Genomic DNA, 22,445 nt, shown 5'->3' with positions numbered 1-22,445 from the left:
AAAAATTCAAATAAAACTTTCCTCCTAGATAGAAAAAGTAAACCATCAGACTCAGGAGTGGGGAAATAAGTCTAGAATATTCAAGTTTAATATCTAACTCTAAAAATTCAAAAGAAAACACAGCATATTCATGGATATTTATAAATCATAATTTACATCCCACAGAACTGAATAAATTATGTTCCCTGCTGGCAAGGCAGTTTAACAGTAATATGATATTTTAAATAGTTTTTCATGTTTGAAGAACATTAAAAATAAGCTTAAATTATACGACTTATTTTACTCAGCTCACTGTTCATCCATGCCACTCAGGGTTCATCCACATTGTAGCATCTGTCAGAATTTCCTTCCTTTTTAAGGCTAAATAATATTCCATTGTATGTACATACCTCATTTTGCTTATTTATTTATCTGTTGACGGACAAGAATTACTTTCACTTTTTACTTACTGTGGCTCATGCTGCTATGAACATAGGTACGTAAATATCTCTTTGAGACTATAATTGCAGAACCAGCCCAAACTGGCCCTATCCTGTTTCTAACAAGATACTGAGTTGTTTTTCAGAGACAAACGGAACAAAACCACAAGTCATGCAGCCAAAGCATGCTCAGAAGAGAAAAATTTGACCTCAAGTAACACCCAGAACCAAAGCTTCCCCTCTCCCTGGAACGAAAGGACCAGATGTGACCAGACCCTGTCAGAAGTGTAGGGTCCATGGGGCAGGAAGATCTGGTTCTAAAGCCACTGAACCTAACCTCACCACAAATGGACAGGCTCTAAAGCCCTGCCCTGGATACCTGCCCCTCCAGGGCTTCTGCAAACCAACCCTTTTCTTCTAACTCATGAACATTTGACCAAAGCCCAGAATGAAGAGACAGAATTGAGAGCCACGCCTCCTCATTTCCTTGCCAGTTAAACCTCACAATAAAGCCCTTTCTCTTCTCAAAAGCTGGTGCCACAGTATTGGCTTATATGCAAATTTGGGCAGCAAGCCCTTTGCTTGATAACAAGACATTATTTTCAATTCTTTTGTGTATATACCTAGAGCAATCAAAATTATAGACAGGCATCAGGTGCTGCCAAGGGCTGGGAGGAAGAAGAAATGAGAAGTTATTATATTTAATGGAAACAGAGTTTTAGTTACACAAGATGAAAAGAGTTATGGTTATGGATGTGGTGATGGTTACACAACAATATGAATATATTTAATACTCCATTAACACATTTTTATGCACATGTGCACTCAGTTGTATCTAACTCTTTGCAACCCCATGGACTGTAGCCCACCAGGCTTCTCTGTCCATGGGATTTCCCAAGAAAGAATACTGGAGTGGGTTGCCATTTCCATTTCCAGGGGATCTTCCCCACCCAGGTATCAAAACTTCATTTCCTGCACTGCAAGTAGATTGCTTACCACTGAGCCACCACGGAAGCCCTAATACATTTTTAAGAACACTTAAAAATGGTAATGCTATGTGTATTTTACCACAATAAAAAAGTTAATTAAAACAAAGTAAAAATGTTTGTTTACAGCATTATTTAGAAACTCATTGTATTGTTCTCCAAAGCTAAGAACCTACTTAAGGCTTATTTTTTACTGTGAATCAACATTATCATTGAGGACACTACTGAGCATCTAACCAGTGCCAGAAAAGAAACAAATGCTATTGCCTTTAATTTCTGCAATTTAACAAAGCAACTATTATAAACTCCATTTTCTAGATTAGGAAACAAATACAAAAAGGTTAATTAACCTGTCTATGTGACAGAGTTAGTAAATGGATCGAACGAGAATTCAACTTCAGATCATTCTGACCCTTGAGCTCTGTTCTTTTTCTTCAAAATAGTTGTCTTTATCTGTCTGATTTATTTCACTTAGTGTGATAATCTCTAGCTCCAGCCATATTCCTCTTCTTTTGATACAGAAACATGCAAACTGAATTTTGCTGCTGATGAATTTAAGCAGTATCACTGATAAACTGAGTGAAAATTTATTGAATCAACAATGAGGACATACTCACCAGAGAAAAAAAGTCTTGGATCTTAAAGAGTATGTTTTTTGGAGTCCTTTACTACAAGCAAAATTAAAATCATGTTTTCCATAGTTAATTTAGTGGAATCAGCTATGTAAGTGGGAGATATACATCAGTCTCAGATTTTAAAAGAACACCATATATAGTTAAAAATGGTAAAATAAATAAATAAAGTTAAACAACTTAAATTTAAACGAAATAAATTATGTTCTGTTTTTCCTTTAGAGTCATTTGCAAGACAAGGAAAGAGGCCTCTGAGGACACTAACCCAGCCAGCATTGCTTGTTCTTGGACTTCAGCCTCCAAAACTATAAGGAAGCAAATTCAGTTGTTTATGCTACCCAAGTCTGTACTATTTCCTTATGGCAGCCCTAGCAAATGAACACAGTTGACATCCTAAATACTGTTGGCTCAGCTTTGAGGAGCCACAGATCTCAAGATTAGAAGCAAGATGGACCACTTCCCAGAATGTGAGACTGATGTGGAATTCACTGAGTAGTTTATTGCAAAATAACTACTTTATTTGCTTTGCTTCATGGCATTGTATTTCCTGCTAAAAAGTAATCTTACTACTTGAGATGGTGCTGCTGGAGGCCAGTTCTAGGCTTAGCACTAACAACATACTACAAGGGGCCAGAAGTATGACAAACTAGCTCATTCCTCGACTTAGTGCTGAGACCCCTATCAGGCTTAACTAGGTCTTCATAACTAAGTCTTTGAAGAGTATGATGTCCACTATAAGACCAGATACTGCAGCATCTGTATAACAATCATAGTTACTCCTAATATCTTATGAATGTTATTTCCTAGCTGATTAATTCCACCTCATTACCAGGTACTTTCTCTTTCCATTGTAACATGGCAAATAAGATCTCTCTAGATCAAAAGGAAGGAGTAGAGCCAAGATAAGAGCCAAGAGTGAAAGAAACATAAGAATGAGGTTCCACCATTTACTGCTGGAAGATTTCAATATATGCAATCAGGGCTGTGACACAATTTTACTACTGCCTTATTATAAGCACACCTCCCTATAATAAAGAAATTGTTTATAACAGATAAAAATATGAGAGAAATGTTCTATTTAGAATAATTGAGGAAAAAATTTGAAGAGTAAAAAAACTCTTGTAATACATACATTTAACTAATCAAGATTGAAAGAGCTTTTAAAATGCATTAGACTTTTTATGAAAAGAAGGCAAACCAAATCACAAGATAACACCTCAACCCATTAGGACGACTGTTTTAAAAAAACAACAGAAAATAACAGGAATTGATGAGGATGTGGAGAAAATGGAAGCCTAGTGCACCACTGGTGAGAATGTAAAATGGTGTAACTGCTATGGAAAACAGTATGTGGTTCCTCAACAAAATTAAAAACAGAATCACCACATAATCCAGCAATTCAATTTCTGGGTATACCTCCTAAAGAATTAAAAGCAGGGACTCACAGAGATATCTGTATGTCCATGTTCACAGCAGTAATACTCATAAGGACCAAAGAGCAGAAGCAACCTAAGTGTTCATCAAACACGTGCATTACCATATGTAAAACAGATGACCAGTGTCAAGTTTGACGCAAGAAGCAGGGCACCCAAAGTCAGTGCTCTGGGACAACCCAGAGGGATGGGGGGAGGGAGGTGGGAGGGAGGTTCAGGATGAAGGAACACATGTATACCTGTGGCTGATTCATGTTGATGTATGGCAAAACCATCACAATACTGTACAATAATCAACCTCCAATGAAAATGAATAAATTTTTAAAAAAAAATCAATGAATAAACAAAATATGGTATATATACTTCCCTGGTGCTCAGACAGTAAAGAATCTGCCTGCAACGCAGGAGACCCGGGTTCTACCCCTGGGTGTTGGGAGGATCTCCTGGAGGAGGGAATGGCTATCCACTCCACTATTCTTGCCTGGAGAATTCCATGACAGAGGAGCCTGGCAGGCTACAGTCCATGGGGTTGCAGAGTCAGACACAACTGAGTGACTAACACTTACTGAGCTTTAAAAGGAAACTCTGACACAGGCGACCAACATGGATGAACTTTGAATACATTGTCTTAAGTGAAACAAGCCTGTCACAAAAGGACAAAAACTGTATGATTTCACTTTTAAGAAGGGAAACCTTAGCAAAAAGGCCTTTCTGAGAAACTGGAAGATTTAAGATTTTACTGTAGTGAAAGGGTTAAGAATAACTTCATGTATTATTATTACAAAATTACTTGTTTTGCTGTAACTCTGAGTTTATTTATTATGAATGGTTTTATTTTTTCACATATTGTCTAAGAAACATTTATACTGATATTATCTAACATTTATACTCACTTGACCCATTGTCTTCTCAAGGCAATTTCAAACACAATCTCTTCCCTTGGCCTTGTGATCTCCTATAGTTACATGATGCCTTCAGCTGTTTCTAGTCTTCATCTCAAAGCCCCCTTGGTCAACTGATATTTAACATCTTTTATGAAATTAACACCAATAAATTCACCAATGACTTCTACGTTGCTCAATCTAATGGACAGGTTTTTTTTTTTTTTTTGGCCTCTTGGTAATAACATGACACCATTAAAGATTCCTTCTCTTTTGAAACTCCTTTCTTCTTTGATTTTTCTTTTTTCTTTTAATTTGGCTGCACCAAATGGCTCCAGGAATCTAAGTTCCCCCACCAGGGATCAAAACTGGGTTGTGGCAGTGCAAGTGCTGAGCCCTATACTGCTGAACCACCAGGGAATTCCCAGATATCTGTGCTGCCAAGTCTCTTGAACTTTTCAGTCTTTCTGGTAATTCACTTTCAGTCTGCTTTTACAGACCTGCATATTAACCTGGGTTAACCATGTGTACTCATTCTCTAAAATAAACAGTCATTGTTTTCCTTTCTCCTCTCAATCTTAAAAATACTGTTTCCAATCCAACTATGCTTTGTAAATTCTAAGGCATTTCTAAGATATACAATCAATCCATTACAAAGTAAAAAATTTAAGCAAATCATTTATTTTTAAATGCATCAAAACAACCAGTTTACCTATTTTTTCCCCTATGAATGACCCCATGTGTTGGAGGGTGTGTGTGTCTGTGTGTCTGTGTGTGTGTGTGTGTGTGTGTGTATCGCTCAGTCATGTCCAACTCTTTGGGACCCCACGGATCGAACCCAGGTTTCCTTGATGTCCTGCATGGGCAGGCAGATTCTTCACCATCTGAGCACCAGGGAAGCCCCATGTGTTAGTACATGGATGCGAAGTTCATCTTGACCTAGTCTGGTGCGTAAGACGGAAATTTTTATTCAAGCTTTTTATTCAAATTTTTATTAAGACAGGTCTTCACTCTTCCAAATTACTTGATGTTGACTGTCGGCAGTATCACCTCAGACACAGTTTTCTTTCCTGCTTTTATCACCCCAGTTGTTTCATTTGTTAAAAACTGTCTCTTGGGACAAGACCATCTACCAATGGAAATCTTTTGGGGATACTCACTTCAACCAAGCAGACTCATTCTCCTCTCAGAAAAATAAAAGGTAGAAAAAGGCAAATTTAGAAAAACAGAGGAAAAAAGTGAATTGACTTCTATGGCAAAGATATTTTGTACTTTTGTTGGTCATTTAATATTCTTTTTTAGGCCACCCTGTGAGGCATACATGATCTTGGTTCCCTCCCCAGGGATTGAACCGGGGCCCCGTGCTTTGGGAGAACTGAGTTTTGACCACTGGACCATCAGGGAAGTCCCAACGTTCTTTTCAATTAAATTTAGAAATTTTCTAAAGTTCTATGAAACCAACTAAAAAAATATCTCTTGAATATAACTAACTTTAAGTTTTTCAGTCAGAAAGTTTAGGGTATTCAGAAGTGAGTTCTCTAGACCAAGACCAACTTCAACAGGTCATTCTGCTAAGTATAAACCATATGACCTTAGGCAATGACATTATCCCTGTAATCCTACTTTCCAATGTATAAAGTGGGTATGATAGTGAAACCCTTGCTGAACACATAGGTTATAACAGAAACTGTTATAACAGACTAACAAGTTCTTGAGCTCATCTTACAGAAGAGTAGATAAGGCAACAGCTTCTTGAAAACCCTTCTGCTGACAGCTGACAAGCCATTTTCAAGAAGATATAAGATAATTGAAATTATATCTTCAAAGTGCCTAGGGAAAATAACTGTCAACTTACAACCTACACTCAGTTAAATAGCAATCAATAATGAAAGCAAAACAACACTTTCAGTCAGAATGAGAGCATTTACCACTAACAGATCTTTGGTAAAAGAACTGCTGAAAATTTTGCTTCATCCCTTATGTTTCTTCTTATAATATTAACATTGACATTTCTCTTCCTATCAATAGGTAGGGTCTATGGTGGCGCCCCCTCAATCTAGGCAGGTCTGTGACAACAAGGATGACATATAATTTGAGGCAATGTCATTAAAAGCAATATAGCAACCACCTGATATTTTGGGATGATCTTAGAAACCAACCTTCCATTTGGGAGGAAGCTGAGGCTACATGGAGATGCTACATGTTCGTGTTCTAGCTGACAGCCAGCATCAGACAGCCTTAGAAATGACTCCAAACACTATTTGACCACAACCATACAAGCGATCTCAAGTAAGAACTGCCCTCATGTGTCTAGTCAAGCCCTAAAACCATCAGACAAAATAAGTAATTGACTGTCATTCTGTAAGCCAGTAAGCTTTGGGATTTAGAAATAATGGACCCAGAAATAAGGGCTGAGGTAAGAGAAATAACCATCAACTAGATAAACAGCAAAGTACGGAATTTCTTTTAAGCTAATCTTTTGACTGGTTTAAAACAAGGAATTCTTGAACTCCTTTTGCCACTTTTTTTGTTTAGTCATACGTTCATTAGCTTTAGAGTGAAGGTTCCTCCTATAAAGTCCAATGGTATCTCAGTTGAATCAAGAGAGAATATTTTCCATAGCTCAGCATGAGAAGAGAGATTAGTACCTCTGTTGGTATAGACAGATATGATCATCACAGCAGGAACTGACCACCCCAGAGACCAGGTAAGATGTAGGACATGAGGTGGAACATAGAAATCCACAAGGGATAGGTGTATAAACAATGGGCCCTTCCTACATGAGTCATTCTGCCTAGGTACAGAAGTACCTAAGTTGAAGAATTGGCAATTAAATTTCTGAACATGGAATTCTATTTTAAGTGACTTTTCAGTAGAAAGTTGAAAATGCATGGGTATGAAAAATGGATTGGCCTAGGTTATAATAAAATAATATGTCTGCAACTTCTTTAAAAATTACACATTTATGAAAGAAATTTAATTCTTGATTAAAGGTTCTGAAAGTAAGTTGGACCTTCTTTGCTTTGAGGACAGATGGTTACTTCCACATTAGGCCCTGAGCCTATATATGTAAAGGAAGCATAACAAATATACCTTAATTGAATGGAACACACTGGACTGAAGAATGTTTCTACTTCATACAAACTATTTTATAGGATCACATTCATTTCCTGTAATCTTTTACAATTATTTCCAAGCCATCTGGAGGAAATGTTGAGTTTTTGAAAATAGGGATAGTAATCATAGGACTTCCCTGGCAGTCCAGTGTTTAGAACTCCATGTTTCCACTGCAGGGGGCATGGGTTTAGTCCCTGGCCGGGCAACTGAGATCCCTCATGCCACAAGGCATGGCCCAAAAAAAAAAAACAAACAAAACCTATGGCAATCATGTAGTATGATGGTCCTATAGTACAGAGGCACACCATGATACAGGAAATTTCAAAACATTAAAAATCCTTTTTTGCTTTGCCAGATATTCCCATTTTCTCTCCTTTGCTCTTCTAATCCTTCCAATAGCACTGAAATTAAACTGTGTATATTAAATTTTGTTTGAAATGGCTAAAGTGGCTCCTATTTTCCTTACTGAGCCATGCCTGAAACAGTACTTTGTTACCAGAAGAGTTATTTAGTTTAATAGTGGAGAAACCAGCACCACTTGTTTCCCTTTATTCTTGGATCTACATATTCTAAGGGAGAAACGGCACCATATATAGCTGTTTGTCCCTTTCTGTGTTTCATACATTAGCTAGGACAGCACCCTAACTTCATAGGTTACAGCTGGTATGTGAAATAAGTCTTACAGTGTTTACCAAGCTAGTTCCTTAAATTAGTATATGATAAAGTCAGTGAATTCCATGTAGCCAGAGCTGTACTTCTTTTGCTGCAAAACTAGTTTCATAGTTGTACTGGCTATCAAGACAGTGGCCAACAAATTCCTAAATCAACAGATGGAGCCGTGGGTAGAAATACTGCAGTGCTGCTGCTGCTGCTGCTAAGTCGCTTCAGTCGTGTCTGACTCTGTGCGACCCCATAGACGGCAGCCCACCAGGCTCCCCCGTCCCTGGGATTCTCCAGGCAAGAACACTGGAGTGGGTTGCCATTTCCTTCTCCAATGCCTGAAAGTGAAAAGTGAAAGTGAAATTGCTCAGTCGTGTTTGACTCTTAGCGACCTCATGGACCGCGGCCCACCAGGCTCCTCCGTCCATTGGATTTTCCAGACAAGAGTACTGGAGTGGGTTGCCATTGCCTCCTCCAAACACTGCAGTGAGAGAAGTTAATTCCATATTTTAAAGAAGTGTCTATTCCAGTGAAGACAAATCACTGCTGCCTTCATGATGGAAGGGATCTGAATCACTGCCACTGTGGTTTGATGATCCCTTAGGGAATAGTGCCTTATAGGATGCTTAGCATTTGCCTCTTCTGTTGGAAATGTGGGCTCTCAACAGTGATAGTAGCCAGAGCAGCCTTAATGAGAAGTCCCACATGTGAGCTCAAGTTGGCTGAGAGCCCAAGTTGCCACTGTCCCTTTGCATATGAGCTCACTGACCAAATACTTGAGTGGGTAGGTGAAAAGGCTGATTGATATCCACAGGACAGCTTATCTTGCCCATTTGATTACTGAGAGTCTCCTCTGCAGTGGGTAGCCTTTGATGAGCATTCACATGGGACACACATACTCTCATACTCTATGCCCATTACACCTCTATGTGCCCATTACACACCTCTTCTCCAGACTTCCCTGTCACTAACTCTCCAACTTTGTATTTTCCAAGTTTCCAAACAAACCAATAGTCACTGTTTATTGATCAATGTTGATCTATTTCCCTGATCATTTCTCCAACAGTGCACAACTGCAACAGTGCAATTTTAATTCTCTAGGAATTAGTATTAACTCAGATCTAGTAACCTCCTAAAATGTCTATTTCACTTTTTCTAGGATAGGCTCACCCTGATAAATGAATACAAATCCTTTTACAGAAGATACTACCTTATACTCCAATGTGGGGCTTATCAGGCGGTGCTAGTGGTAAAGAACCCGCCTGTCAATGCAGGAGACATATGAGACGTGGGTTCGATCTCTGAGTTGGGAAGATTCTCTGAAGGAGGGCATGGCAACCCACTCCAGTATTCTTGCCTGGAGAATCCCACGGACAGAGGAGCCTGGCAGGCTACAGTCCATGGGGTCACAAAGACTAGGACATGACTGAAGTTGACTTAGCATGGATGCATGCACAACTCCAATGCTGTACAAAAGTACTCACACTTTTTCATCTAGTTATCAAAAGTTTAATAAAATATGCATAAAATACAATCTTTAATATAAAAAAACCTATTTTTGATGATTCTACTTGTTTTAGCTCAACAATTAACTTGGGGAAAATATATAGCTACATGGTTGTCAAAAACTAAACTAGCTTAATGTTAGCAAAAAAGAAACATTAACTGGAAAATTTACAACTTATAGTTCCAGTTACATTATTATTACAGGTAAGTATATGTTGATTCTTGAAGATTTATGCCTTATTCACAAGGACTGGACCATCAGAATGTAACATAATTTCAGGGGTTTCCAATGTATAGTAAATATTTATTATCTTCTATGTAAAAAAATGGTCCTGAGTTGGACTCAACCTCTTATATTACTGGAAACAGCTTTACTGATTGCATCACTTCTCACAATGGGCAGATGGTTTGGCCGACTACAGTGTTAAAAGTTCTTTAGAGGGACAAGAGGATATTTCTCAAAATAGATGAGACTAATCCTAGAGTCTAGGGTACACTCCAACTTTAAACCTTTTGTACAACTTTATAAGGAGGAATAAGAACTGATCATCTGCCTTTATCCATACATTCACTATATACTTACTACTTTAGCTAAAATTATTATGATCTCGCTTACTGAGTACCTTTGATTCCCCCTAAACCCCACCGTTTCATTTATTTTACTTATGTTTAATCCCACTGATTTAGTCAGTAATTTATCCCATCTGCTTCTCTGAAAACTGGAGTGGTTGGTAGTTTTAGCACTTCTTAGATGACTTGATAGCAGGGAATTTTAAGTAAATATCAGATCAGTAAGTCATTAGATAGAAATAACCAGTTACAAAACAAAAGGAAAATGTTAAAGTATTGATTTTAAATAAAAACAACTCTATAAACAAATTACTTATCTCCAAGAAGTCATCTTCCTTTATATCTGACTATTTGATTCTGGTGTGATCCAAAAGTTTATAATGAGAAATATTTAGCTCCATCACTTTTAATAAAACTGGATTTTCTGGACTAAAACAAAAGAACATTAACACCGAGAAACACTTTAGGGGTAACAGGAATAACTGGCATTACAACGCTGATATTTAGGATAAAAATAAAGGTCCTTATTGCCTATTCTTGAATTACAAATGCTAGGAAGCACACATAAGAGCTTCAGATATTTAAAATGAAATCTAGTTATTTTAAAACGTAAGTTATGTATGATCTATTACCTTCAATAGCATTAAAGAGAAAGGTTAAATAAATATCTGCTGGTGCTGGATAATTCAGTCAGACTGATATGTGGATGGACATGGAACAAGAGACTGGTTCCAAATAGGAAAAGGAGTACGTCAAGGCTGTATATTGTCACCCAGCTTATTTAACTTATACGCAGAGTCTATCATGAGAAACGCTGGGCTGGAATCAAGATTGCCGGGAGAAATATCAATAAACTCAGATATGCAGATGACACCATGCTTATGGCAGAAAGGAAAGAGGAACTAAAGAGCCTCTTGATGAAACTAAAAGAGGAGAGTAAAAAAGCTGGCTTAAAGCTCAACATTCAGAAAACTAAGATCATGGCATCTGGTCCCATCACTTCATGGCAAATAGATGGGGAAACTGTGGAAACAGTGTCAGACTTTATTTTTCTGGGCTCCAAAACCCCTGCAGATGGTGACTGCACCCATGAAATTAAAAGACGCTTACTCCTTGGAAGGAAAGTTATGACCAACCTAGACAGCATGTTAAAAAGCAGAGACATTACTTTGTCAACAAAGGTCCATCTAGTCAAGGCTATGGTTTTTCCAGTGGTCACGTATGGATGTGAGAGTTGGACTATAAAGAGGGCTGAGCACAGAACAATTGATGCTTTTGAACTGTGTGGTGTTGGAGAAGACTCTTGAGAGTCCCTTGGACTGCCAGAAGATCCAACCAGTCCATCCTAAGGGAAATTGATCCTGGGTGTTCATTGGTAGGACTGATGCTGAAGCTAAAACTCCAATACTTTGGCCACCTGATGCAAACAGCTGACCCACTTGAAGAGACCCTGATGTTGGGAAAGACTGAAGGCGGGAGGAGAAGGGGACGACAGAGGATAAGATGGTTGGATGGCATCACTGACTCAATGGACATGAGTTCGGGTAAACTCCAGTGCTGGTGATAGACAGGAAGGCCTGGTGTGCTGCGGTACACGGAGTCGTAAAGCGACTGAACTAAACAGATATGTGGATGCCACATACTTTGTCAGCTAATTTAATATAAATTTTACTATGTAATACATACAACATTTGATATGTTATGTTAAAGTTTATCAAACTATAATAGAGATACCACAAAAAGCTTTCACTCTTTTTATTGTATATAAGACATGTCTTCTTATATAGGAAGAGCATGCTTATATTCCTTAAGTCTCAATCACTCCCATTAGATCTCATCTTTCCTTCTACTAAACCTAATTTAGACCGTTGATACAGAGAAACCAGAATTAAACAATTAAGGATAACATGGGATCCCAAAAAGCAATCTGGGAAAATTATTGGAGGTTCCATTATCTGTTCTAGACATAAACACCGTTTTTATCTCAATATGTTTGTCCAGTCTTTCTCCTTCCTCCTGATTTTCTTATTCTTTACCCCTTTCTTAGCTTGTACTCCTTCTTCTGTATGTTTTTGGAAACTCTACATTATCTATTCATTTACTGTCATAATGTAGTACTATCATAACCATTTAGCCCTAAAAAAGTTGCCCTCCACCAGACAGACTATACTCACTCAGTTATTTGACAGCTCCCCCACTTTTTTTGTCTTTTACTATCTACCATGTGTGATACAGGTATAGATCCAAATATAGGAAAGTAAAGCAAACAAACATAAGAAAGTAAGTAAAGTCCCTGCCCTAAAAGTGTTTCAAAATTAGGGAGCTGAATATGAAACAAATTATGAAAGTTAAGTGCAAAAGGATAGCATGGAGGGTGAAGCAACTAAAGCCTTCATTTTAAAATAAAAGATGTATTATTTTCTCATATACTGACTGATACACTTGGTGATGGACAGGACATGGGGTACATGAAAAATTTGATAAAGAGGTGCATTGATATCTGGGGAGTTGTGGAAACTCTAATAGGGGAGAGGAGGTGAAGTCTAATTATCTAAGGCTAGGTAGCTCAGTGGTAATCCGTTTGCCAATGCAGGAGAAGCAGGAAATGTGGGTTCGATCCCAGGGTTGGGTAGATCCTCTGGAGGAGGAAATGGCAACCCACTCCAGTATTCTTGCCTGGAAAACCCATGGACAGAGGAGCCAGGAGGACTACAGTCCATGGGGTTGCAGTCAGACACGACTGAGCACCTAAATGCACCACACACATACAGAGAGGCCAAGCCTCAAAAAAGTAGGTCAGACCTATACATGGATAAACCTCTCCACTCTACATAAGGAAATTTTTTTTTATCAACAGTTGATCATCTTGCCAAGGGAATGCACTGGTCATAGCAAACACCCTCTTCCAACAACACAAGAGATGACTCCACATATGGACATCACCAGATGCTCAATACCGAGTTCAGACTGATTATATTCTTTGCAGCCAAAGATGGAGAAGCTCTACACAGTCAGCAAAAACAAGACCAGGAGCTGACTGTGGCTCAGATCATGAACTCCTTATTGCCAAATTCAGACTTAAATTGAAGAAAGGAGGGAAAACCACTAGACCATTCAGGTATGACCTAAATCAAATCCCTTACAATTATACAGTGGAAGTGACAAATAGATTCAAGGGATTAGATCTGATAGACAGAGTGCCTGAAGAACTATGGATGGAGGTTCGTGACATTGTACAGGAGGCAGTGATCAAAACCACCCCCAAGAAAACGAAATGCCAAATCGCAAAATGGTTGTCTGAGGAGGCCTTACAAATAGCTGAGAAAAGAGAAGCAAAAGGCAAAGGAGAAAAGGAAAGATATACCCATTTGAATACAGAGTTCCAAAGAATAGCAAGGAGAGATAAGAGAGCCTTCCTCAGTGATCAATGCAAATAAACAGAGGAAAACAATAAAATGAGAAAGACTAGAGATCTCTTCAAGAAAATGAGTGATACCAAGGGAACATTTCATGCAAAGATGGGCTCAATAAAGGACAGAAATGGTATGGACCTAACAGAAACAGAAGATATTAAGAAGAGGTGCCAAGAATACACAGAAGAGCTATACAAAAAAGATCTTCATGACCCAGATAATCACAATGGTGTGATCACTCACCTAGAGCCAGATATCCTGGAATGTGAAGTCAAGTGGGCCTTAGAAAGCATCACTACAAACCAAGCTATGGAGGTGATGGAATTCCAGCTGAGCTACTTCAAATCCTAAAAGTTGATGCTATGAAAGTGCTGCACTCAATATGCCAGCAAATTTGGAAAACTCAGCAGTGGCCACAGAACTGGAAAAGGCCAGTTTTCATTCCAATCCCAAAGAAAGGCAATGCCAAAGAATGCTCAAACTACTGCACAATTGCACTCATCTCACACGCTAGTAAAGTAATGCTTAAAATTCTCCAAGCCAGGCTTCAACAATACGGAACTGTGAACTTCCAGAAGTTCAAGCTGGATTTAGAAGAGGCAGAGGAACTGGACATTAAATTGCCAACATCCGCTGGATCATAGAAAAAGCAAGAGAATTCCAGAAAAACATCTACTTCTGCTTCACTGATGACTCTAAAGCTTTTGACAGTGTGGATCACAACAAACTGTTGAAAATTCTTCAAGAGATGGGAGTAACAGGCCACCTTACCTGCCTCCTGAGAAGTCTGTATGCAGGTCAAGAAGTAACAGAACCAAACATGGAACAATGGAATGGTTCCAAATTGGGAAAGGAGTATGTCAAGGCTGTATATTGTCACCTTGCTTATTTAACTTATATGCAGCGTACATTATGCGAAATGCTGGGCTAGATGAAGCACAAGCTGGAACTGAGATTGCCAGGAGAAACATCAATAACCTCAGAAATGCAGATGACACCACCCTTATGGCAGAAAGGAAAGAGGAACTAAAGAGCCTTTTGATGAAAATGAAAGAGCAGAGTGAAAAAGCTGGCTTAAAACTCAACATTCAAAAAACAAAGATTATGGTATGCAGTCCCATCACTTCATGGCAAATAGATGGGGAAACAATGGAAACCGTGACAGACATTATTTTTCTGGGCTCCAAAATCACCGCAGATGGTGACTGCAGCCATGAAATTAAAAGAGGCTTACTCCTTGGAAGAAAAGCTATGACCAACCTAGACATCATATTAAAAAGCAAAGACATTACTTTGCCAACAAAGGTCCATTTAGTCAAATATATGGTTTATCCAGTAGTCATGTATGGATGTGAGAATTGGACTACAAAGAGAGCTGAGCACCAAAGAATTGATGCTTTTGAACTGTGGTGTTGGAGAAGACTCTTGAGAGTCCCTTGGACTGCAAGGAGATCAAACCAGGCAAACCTAAAGGAAATCAGTCCTGAATATTCATTGGATGGACTGATGCTGAAGCTGAAACTCCAATACTTTGGCCACCTGATGCAAAGATCTGACTCATCTGAAAAGACCCTGATGCTGGGAAAGATTGTAGGTGGGAGGAGAAGGGGACAACAGAGGATGAGATGGTTGGATGGCATCACTGACTCAATAGACATGAGTTTGAGTAAACTCTGGAAGTTGGTGACGGACAAGGAGGCCTGGCATGCTGCAGTCCATGGGATCAAAAGAGTCGGACACAACTGAGCGACTGAACTGAACTGAACTATAGTCTATGGGGTCAAAAACAGTTAGACACGACTGACTGACTAAATTGGACTGAAGTGAACATCTTACCCACAGCAATGAATTGAGATGCTGAAAAGTCACTAATTTTTAGGTCTTTATTTTCCACATGTCTTTCAATAAACTTTTGTTTCAGCAATTAACCTATGAAATAGCCTAAAGAATGTTATCTTTGTGTCAAATGAAGGATCTTTTCTAAATAACCTTTCTAAAATCTCAGGTCGGCTATCAAAACAGATAACATTAAGTTAATAAAATTTTCTCTCAAATACAACTCCACACTCTTTGAAGACTAAATCATTAGGATTGATAGATATAAAGTGTTACTCGCTCAGTCGTGTCCAACTCTTTGCAACCCCATGAACTGCAGCCCACCAGGCTCCTCTGTCCACGGGATTCTCCAAGCAAGAATACTGGAGTGGGTTGCCATTTCCTTCTCTGATGGATATAAAAAACTGCTGTAATTGTAGGATTCTTTATCCCTGGAATTATGCATGGCTATATCAGTGTATATTTTGTTCTTATGTTAAAATGGAGTAAGAGAGTAATAGGAAAATTATTTCTTTTGAGACTTAATAAGAAAATATATATGTAAATAACACACACAACCCCAAGCTTCGTGACTGAATTGTAATTGTTTTAGAAAACCAGCTCTATAAAGTATTTCAAACCAAAGCCACAGGAATGTAACGGATGTTACAAAGGTTTTGAAGATTATTAAGCATTTGAAGATGATAAAAATTAATCATCTTCCTTTCCTAAATTCAAGCATAAGTCTCTTTTTCCAAAATCATATTCTGTGATCACAAATGAATGCCCATACAAGATAAGATTGTGTCCAAGGCACCATTTGGTACTCAGTCTATATTTAAAAACCATAAAACCAAATATGACAGCTAGAAAAAAAAAATCTAAGCTTAAGAGATAAAAATTAATTAAACTTTGGATACCCCGTCACAGAAAAAAATTCCTTCCTCTGCACAAAGTGCCAAGTTATTTATAACTCTCTCCCATAAGATTCCAAATATGAGACTGAGAAAACATTCATTATTTCAACCACTTCACCCATGGATACATGAGCGAGAAATCAAGAGTTCATGAAATTGACACAGAAATACAGAATTTTACATATTAAACCAAGTGATAAATGAATATACACACTTGAGCATGGTCTAGTTACAGTTTTGAATTCAAATGCTACAGTTGGTTTTTTTTTTCTTTTTAATAATTTCAACCTTATTTTATAAATAAGGTGGATTATATGATTAAAAATCCAGGCAGATTGCAATTTCCTAGCCTCACTCTCCCCCTGTCCTCTCCTCAGCTTCTAAACTAGGCAGATCACCACCTAGTTCATAGACACAAAAACACACGTTCATTGTTATTTTGAGTATTATCTCTCAGGTTGAAGCTGCACACATTTATAGTATGCCTCAGATTTGCATTACATGACTGGTTTAGTTAACTTTGTAGAGGTGTCAATTTAAGCACAGGACATGTAATGTTTTTTGATTAATGTATAAGTAGAAGTTTTCTTAGTTCTAGTATTTGCCATATGACTCTCTAATTTTTCACTCCAGGTGAAGCTTTATAATTTTCATATCCTAAGCAAAAGGTTTTTGTTATCTTGAGAATGACTTGACCAATCTAGACATAAATTCACTAAAGTATAAAATGAGACTAGACAGTACTGACCTAAAAAATAAATCTTACAAAACTTTTGTCTACATGGAAAGAATACTGACTGGTTCACTAGTGTTTATATAAGAAAATATTAACAAAAGTCCTCAAATTAACCTTATATACAAATAAAAGGAAAGATAAGAAAAAAGCAATTTCTAAACCAAATAAGTTTAAGTTCACTCTCCTATCCAAGAAAGAAGTGTGCAGAAAGTGCAGAAATCAACAATATCCCCATTCCTTCAACTTTTACCAAATTAGGTATTCTGCACCCAACTATATAACTGTGTGGACAACTGCTAACACCAATATTTTCAATCTTAACTCACCATAATGATGCTTAGAATTCTATCAAAATTAAAATATACAGTTAAACATTTCAAATTAAACATCTCAGCTTTAAAGAGAAAATAAAGACTAACACTTATAAATATGTTACAGTTTAAAAAGATTTTCACATACATCATGTGAAGAAGGCATGAGTTATTCTAAGAAAAGAAATAGTAGCTTAGCTAGGGTAGATGACATCAGCAAAGGCAGCTACAAACTCAGTTCAACAAACACATTTTCACTTACTTCTTTAACTGAAGGACTTGATTAATAGGTTATTTATTACCAGTTCCTAAAATAACACCATAAATGATTCTGCTCTAACAAGAGACGTGGGTTCAATCTCTGGGTCAAGAAGATCCCCTGGAGTAGGAAATGGCAACCCAGTCCAGTATTCCTGCCTGGAGAATCCCATGGACAGAGAAGCCTGGCAGGCTACAGTCTATATAGGGTTGCAAAGAGTTGGACACAACTGAAGTGATTTATTAGCACAGCACAATAAAAAGAAACAGGGCTTATATATATTCACTGAACATATATCTCAAAAAAAAGAAACTATTTCATTTTAGCAAGCATACAAAATGCTAACGAATTTGCAGTCATTACAAATTTGAGTGTATTTTTCAATGTTCACACTGAACTTACTTTAAAAACCACTACAATATTGTAAAGTAATTAGCCTCCAACTAATAAAAATAAATGGAAAAAATAAAAAAAAAATTTTTAAATAAAATAAAAGATTTTAAGACCACATAACACTTGACAAAACAATATAATTATTAACTTTTAATACGTTTTGATTCAAACGTCCATTGTCTGAACAGTTAAAAAAAAAACCTTGCAATTTCAATAGCTTCTGTTGATTAATGAATGCTTAAATCGGCAAACTTTTTATTCATAATGCCCTCTACTGGTAGCTCAAAAAGTTCTGATATACTTACTACAGGAGGTTGGATTAATTTCTTTAATGTGTTCCTGTACCAACTGCATATAAATCTCTTGGAAAGTTTGTTAAAAATACAACTTTTCTTCTCTACAAAATATCTACAGATACTGAAGTGATTTCAGTAAGTCTGAGACAGGATCTAGAACTCTGCATTAATAAGCAGAGAATCACTGGCTTTATTATACCAATACCCAATTTCTGAAGCACAGTAACTTAATGAAAAGCTCTAGGAAGGCATCACTATGCCTCTTTTATAGACAGAGACTGAGGCTCAAGACAATTTACTCCAGGTCACATGCTGAAAACCAGCAGAGCAACTAATACTTCCTTATTCCTGGAGGTATGTACACTTAAAGAGTAACAAAACTCCACCAGCTTTAAAATTCTAGTGTTTATTTCTTTAGATACGGTTTTTGAAAGCAGTACACGCTACACCTTCTCAAACATGACTCCACATGAGAATCACCACAGGAGTAAACAAAAATGCTTACACCCAGGTCCCACTCCCAGCAATTCAGACGGAATAGGTTTAGGGTTAGTGCCTGGCCTTTTTTTTCTTTTTTTAAGCTCCCAAGTGATTATAATTGGCCACTTAGGCCAATTGGCCCACTTAGGCCCGTTGGTGCTCAACCTTTAGTGTGCACAGAATCAGGACACAGACCACTAGGCCCTACCCCCAGAGTTTTCAACTCAGTAGGGCAGGGCAGGGTTTGAGAATCTGCATTTTTAACAAGTTCCAGGTGGCTATGATGAGGCTGGTTCTGTGCCTATACTCTGACAAGTGGTTAAGCACATTGGCTAGTGGTCCTCAACACCTGCCTACACATTAGAATCACTTGGAGAAATTTTTAAAATTGTGATAGCCAGGCACATCCTCAGACCAATCCCATCAAAATCTCTGGGGTGGGGTCCAGAGCACAATATGTTTAAAGCTTCTAAAATTAAGAAGGGTTCTCTACAGCAAAGTCCATAAAACCTACCGGAGGATGTACAGCGATTTCCGCAGTGGGTAATATAGTACACAGAATTTCCATAGCTTTTTGTCTGTCATGGCACAGAACAGCTCTGCATGTGTGAAACACCAGCCCACAGGATACAGTGGAAACTGCTTTATGAAGCTGAAAAGACATTTCCCTCTAACCTCCATCCAGTCTCATCTTTTGCCAAACCCTCCCTCCCTCCACTGCCTGTGTTCCTATTAAAACATTAGTAACTCTCTATTGTAATTATCTGTTTTAATGTGACTGTTAGCACTATTTCTGCAAGTTCATTGAAGTCAGAGATTGCTTCTCATTTATCTTTGATTCCCCAGAGCCTAACATGATGCCAAGCATAGGTGGTGCTCAATAAACATTTGTTGAGTAATTGAATTCAGATTAATATCTCTACTTTCTACAGAAAAGGTAATGTGTCAAGCATGGCTTTTATGCAGTGTAGCATGTGCAACATCTTTTACACAGCTAAAATCAGAACTATTTCTTCTTCATAGAGCTACTTTTATGTAATATTGCCTTAAATAAAAAAAAAAAAACCTATGTGCACTTAGAGATGATATTTAACTTGGGTTCTGTCCCCTCTTCAGTGATTAGTAACTTAAGAGTAGCAAAAAGCTTTGGTAACCTTTCATTCTAAGAATTATATTAGCCAAGTGATCCAAAAAGAGGTACAAATGCTTTGTGCATTAATTAGATGATGTTTCCAAAAACTCTTAAAAAGAAATAAGCAAAATCAAAAATTGCTATTGTTTTAAAAATCCAAGTTTTTAAAACTCTGACTTCATAAAATCGCATCAGCTTTTGGTTTTGTTTTTTTAATTGGTAAAGAACAGCATTCTTCTGAGAGCAAGCTGTATGTCTAATTCAGGTCAAGCAATTTTGGTATATTAAAAAAAATTACTGCAAGTATTCTCCTTTAATGTCATTAAAGAAAACATCTGACTTCACACTACAAAGATGGCATGGTTAATTCTATACCTTTCCAGAACTATGTTTTCCATATACTTCATAAATATTTAGTAATCACATATGAATTAAATCTCAAAGCACCGAAAGACTAAGTTGCTCCTCAAACTTTCTCAGTTTGAGGTACTATAAGACAGTATTGGATGAAATCAACCATATTAACAAATATTAGCATGTTTTTTCTTTTAAAGGGCAGTGATAATTACCTTAACATATACTACTTTTTATTCTGGAGGAGGAAATGGCAAACCATGTCAGTATTCTTTGCCTGGAAAATTCCACGGACAGAGGAGCCTGGTGGGCTACAGTACAAGGGGTTGCAAAGAGTCAACACAACTGAGCGACTGAGCACTCACACAGATTCAACACGTCATTATTGAGTTCCCATTATGTACTGGTGAAGACTCTTAAGAGTCCCTTGAACTGCAGGGAGATCCAACCAGTCCATCCTAAAGGAAATCAGTCCTGAGTATTCATTGGAAGGACTGATGCTGGAGCTGAAACTTCAATACTTTGGCCACCTGATGCGAAGAACTGACTCATTAGAAAAGACCCTGATCCTGGGAAAGAACGAAGGCAGGAGGAGAAGGGGACAACAGAGGATGAGATGGTTGGATGGCATCACCAACTCGATGGACATGAATTTCAGCAAGCTCCGGGAGTTGGTGATGGACAAGAAAGCCTGGTGAGCTGCAGTCCGTGGGGTTGCAAAAAGTCAGACATGACTGAGAAACTGAACTGAACATTATGTGTCAAGCACTGTTCTTGGAGCTACAGTTATGCAGTAAAGAAAAGTTCCTTATGAAGCCTACAATCTAGCCAACTTTTTTCTAGAAAGGAAAAAAGTAGATACATTTTTGTGGTCCAGATGATCAACTGAAGTAGGCATTCTTTCCAACAGGGAGAGAAGAGTTCAATCTAAAAGCTATTAGTTTATGAAACTTGCTGGAAGACTCCCAGCAACTCTGAAAAAGCTGATAACCCTAAAAGAAAGAGTAAAGTAAGAAATAAATGAAATCTTAAAATTAAGTAGTATTTACCTCTGAATTCCTTCCAGAATATCTTTAACAGCTGCCATTAACTTTTGAAGATATACAAATGCTTCTTCAAATGATGCTATTTTTGAAGACGTCAGAGTTGAATTTGAATCCAACCTTTGAAACACATCCATGCTAAAATAGAAAGAAAAAATGCTCATAGGTACACACTCATATTTACTGTAATTCAAGTATTTCGACTTCTAATGTATAAAATAATGTTTATAACTTATCGCTCATAATGCTAATCTGTTTAAATGAGAAATAAAAGAAATGTCCAGACTACCATTCATGCAAAGAATAGGGGTCAACAACTATATAGGTCAAAGAGAAAGTAATATGGTAAAAACTGTGTGAGACCATAAGAGATAGAAGGGAAGTCATGCTATCAATCCATATTCAAAAGTCAGTACGTAAGTACAGACCGTACTCCCATATACAAGGATGAAGAAAAAAAAATCACACATCAGATTTAGAGTTTGCTGAAACTGGATGTTACAAATGTTCATACACTTTGCTCTGATAATTCCAATTTTAGAAACAGGCACAATTAATAACTACCTCAATGTACAGTAATATTTTTAAAAAGTGTTAAGTAGTAAATTAGCTACCTGATGAAATATCAAATAACTATTAAGATGATGCTTATGCCATCTATGAAACAGAAAAATTAAGGTAAACAAAATGTACTCATATAACATAAAAACAGCCATATAAAAATGCAAAGCATATGCTGTATGGGTGGAACACTGCCTCCCCCACCCCAAAACTCATGTTCACCCACAACCTCAGAGTGTGACCTTATGTAAAATAGGAGTTTTGCATATGTAAGTTAAGTTAAAATGAGGTCATACTGGATTAGGGTAGACACTTCCCTATGTGAAGACAAACGCACAGACTGGACTGGAGTGATATGTCTGCAAATACTGCTGGCAGCTACTAGAAGCTGGAGACAGTCATGGGATAGATTCTCCCTCAGAACCTCCTCAAAGAACCAACTCTGCAGACACCTGGATTTCAGACTTTCTAGTCTTCAGACTGTGACCGAATAAATTTCCGTCACTTTATTTTTCAGTATTTTTATTGAAG

The 22,445-nt window shown here is 37.6% G+C and overlaps 1 protein-coding gene across 4 annotated transcripts in view; it reads right to left on the bottom strand.

The window, feature by feature from the left end:
- Positions 1-22,445, bottom strand: part of SWT1 (SWT1 RNA endoribonuclease homolog) — a 95,168-nt gene that overhangs the window by 14,879 nt on the left and 57,844 nt on the right. For all 4 annotated transcript variants that reach the window (XM_043923359.1, XM_043923357.1, XM_043923360.1 and 1 more), the window contains one exon: positions 21,360-21,491. In XM_043923359.1, the coding sequence (XP_043779294.1) occupies positions 21,360-21,491 (132 nt within the window). The remainder of the gene's footprint in view (positions 1-21,359; positions 21,492-22,445) is intronic.

The sequence above is a fragment of the Cervus elaphus genome, chromosome 14, assembly GCF_910594005.1.
Source record: "Cervus elaphus chromosome 14, mCerEla1.1, whole genome shotgun sequence".
Classification (NCBI taxonomy): domain Eukaryota; kingdom Metazoa; phylum Chordata; class Mammalia; order Artiodactyla; family Cervidae; genus Cervus; species Cervus elaphus.
This window is presented reverse-complemented; position numbering and strand designations above follow the sequence as displayed.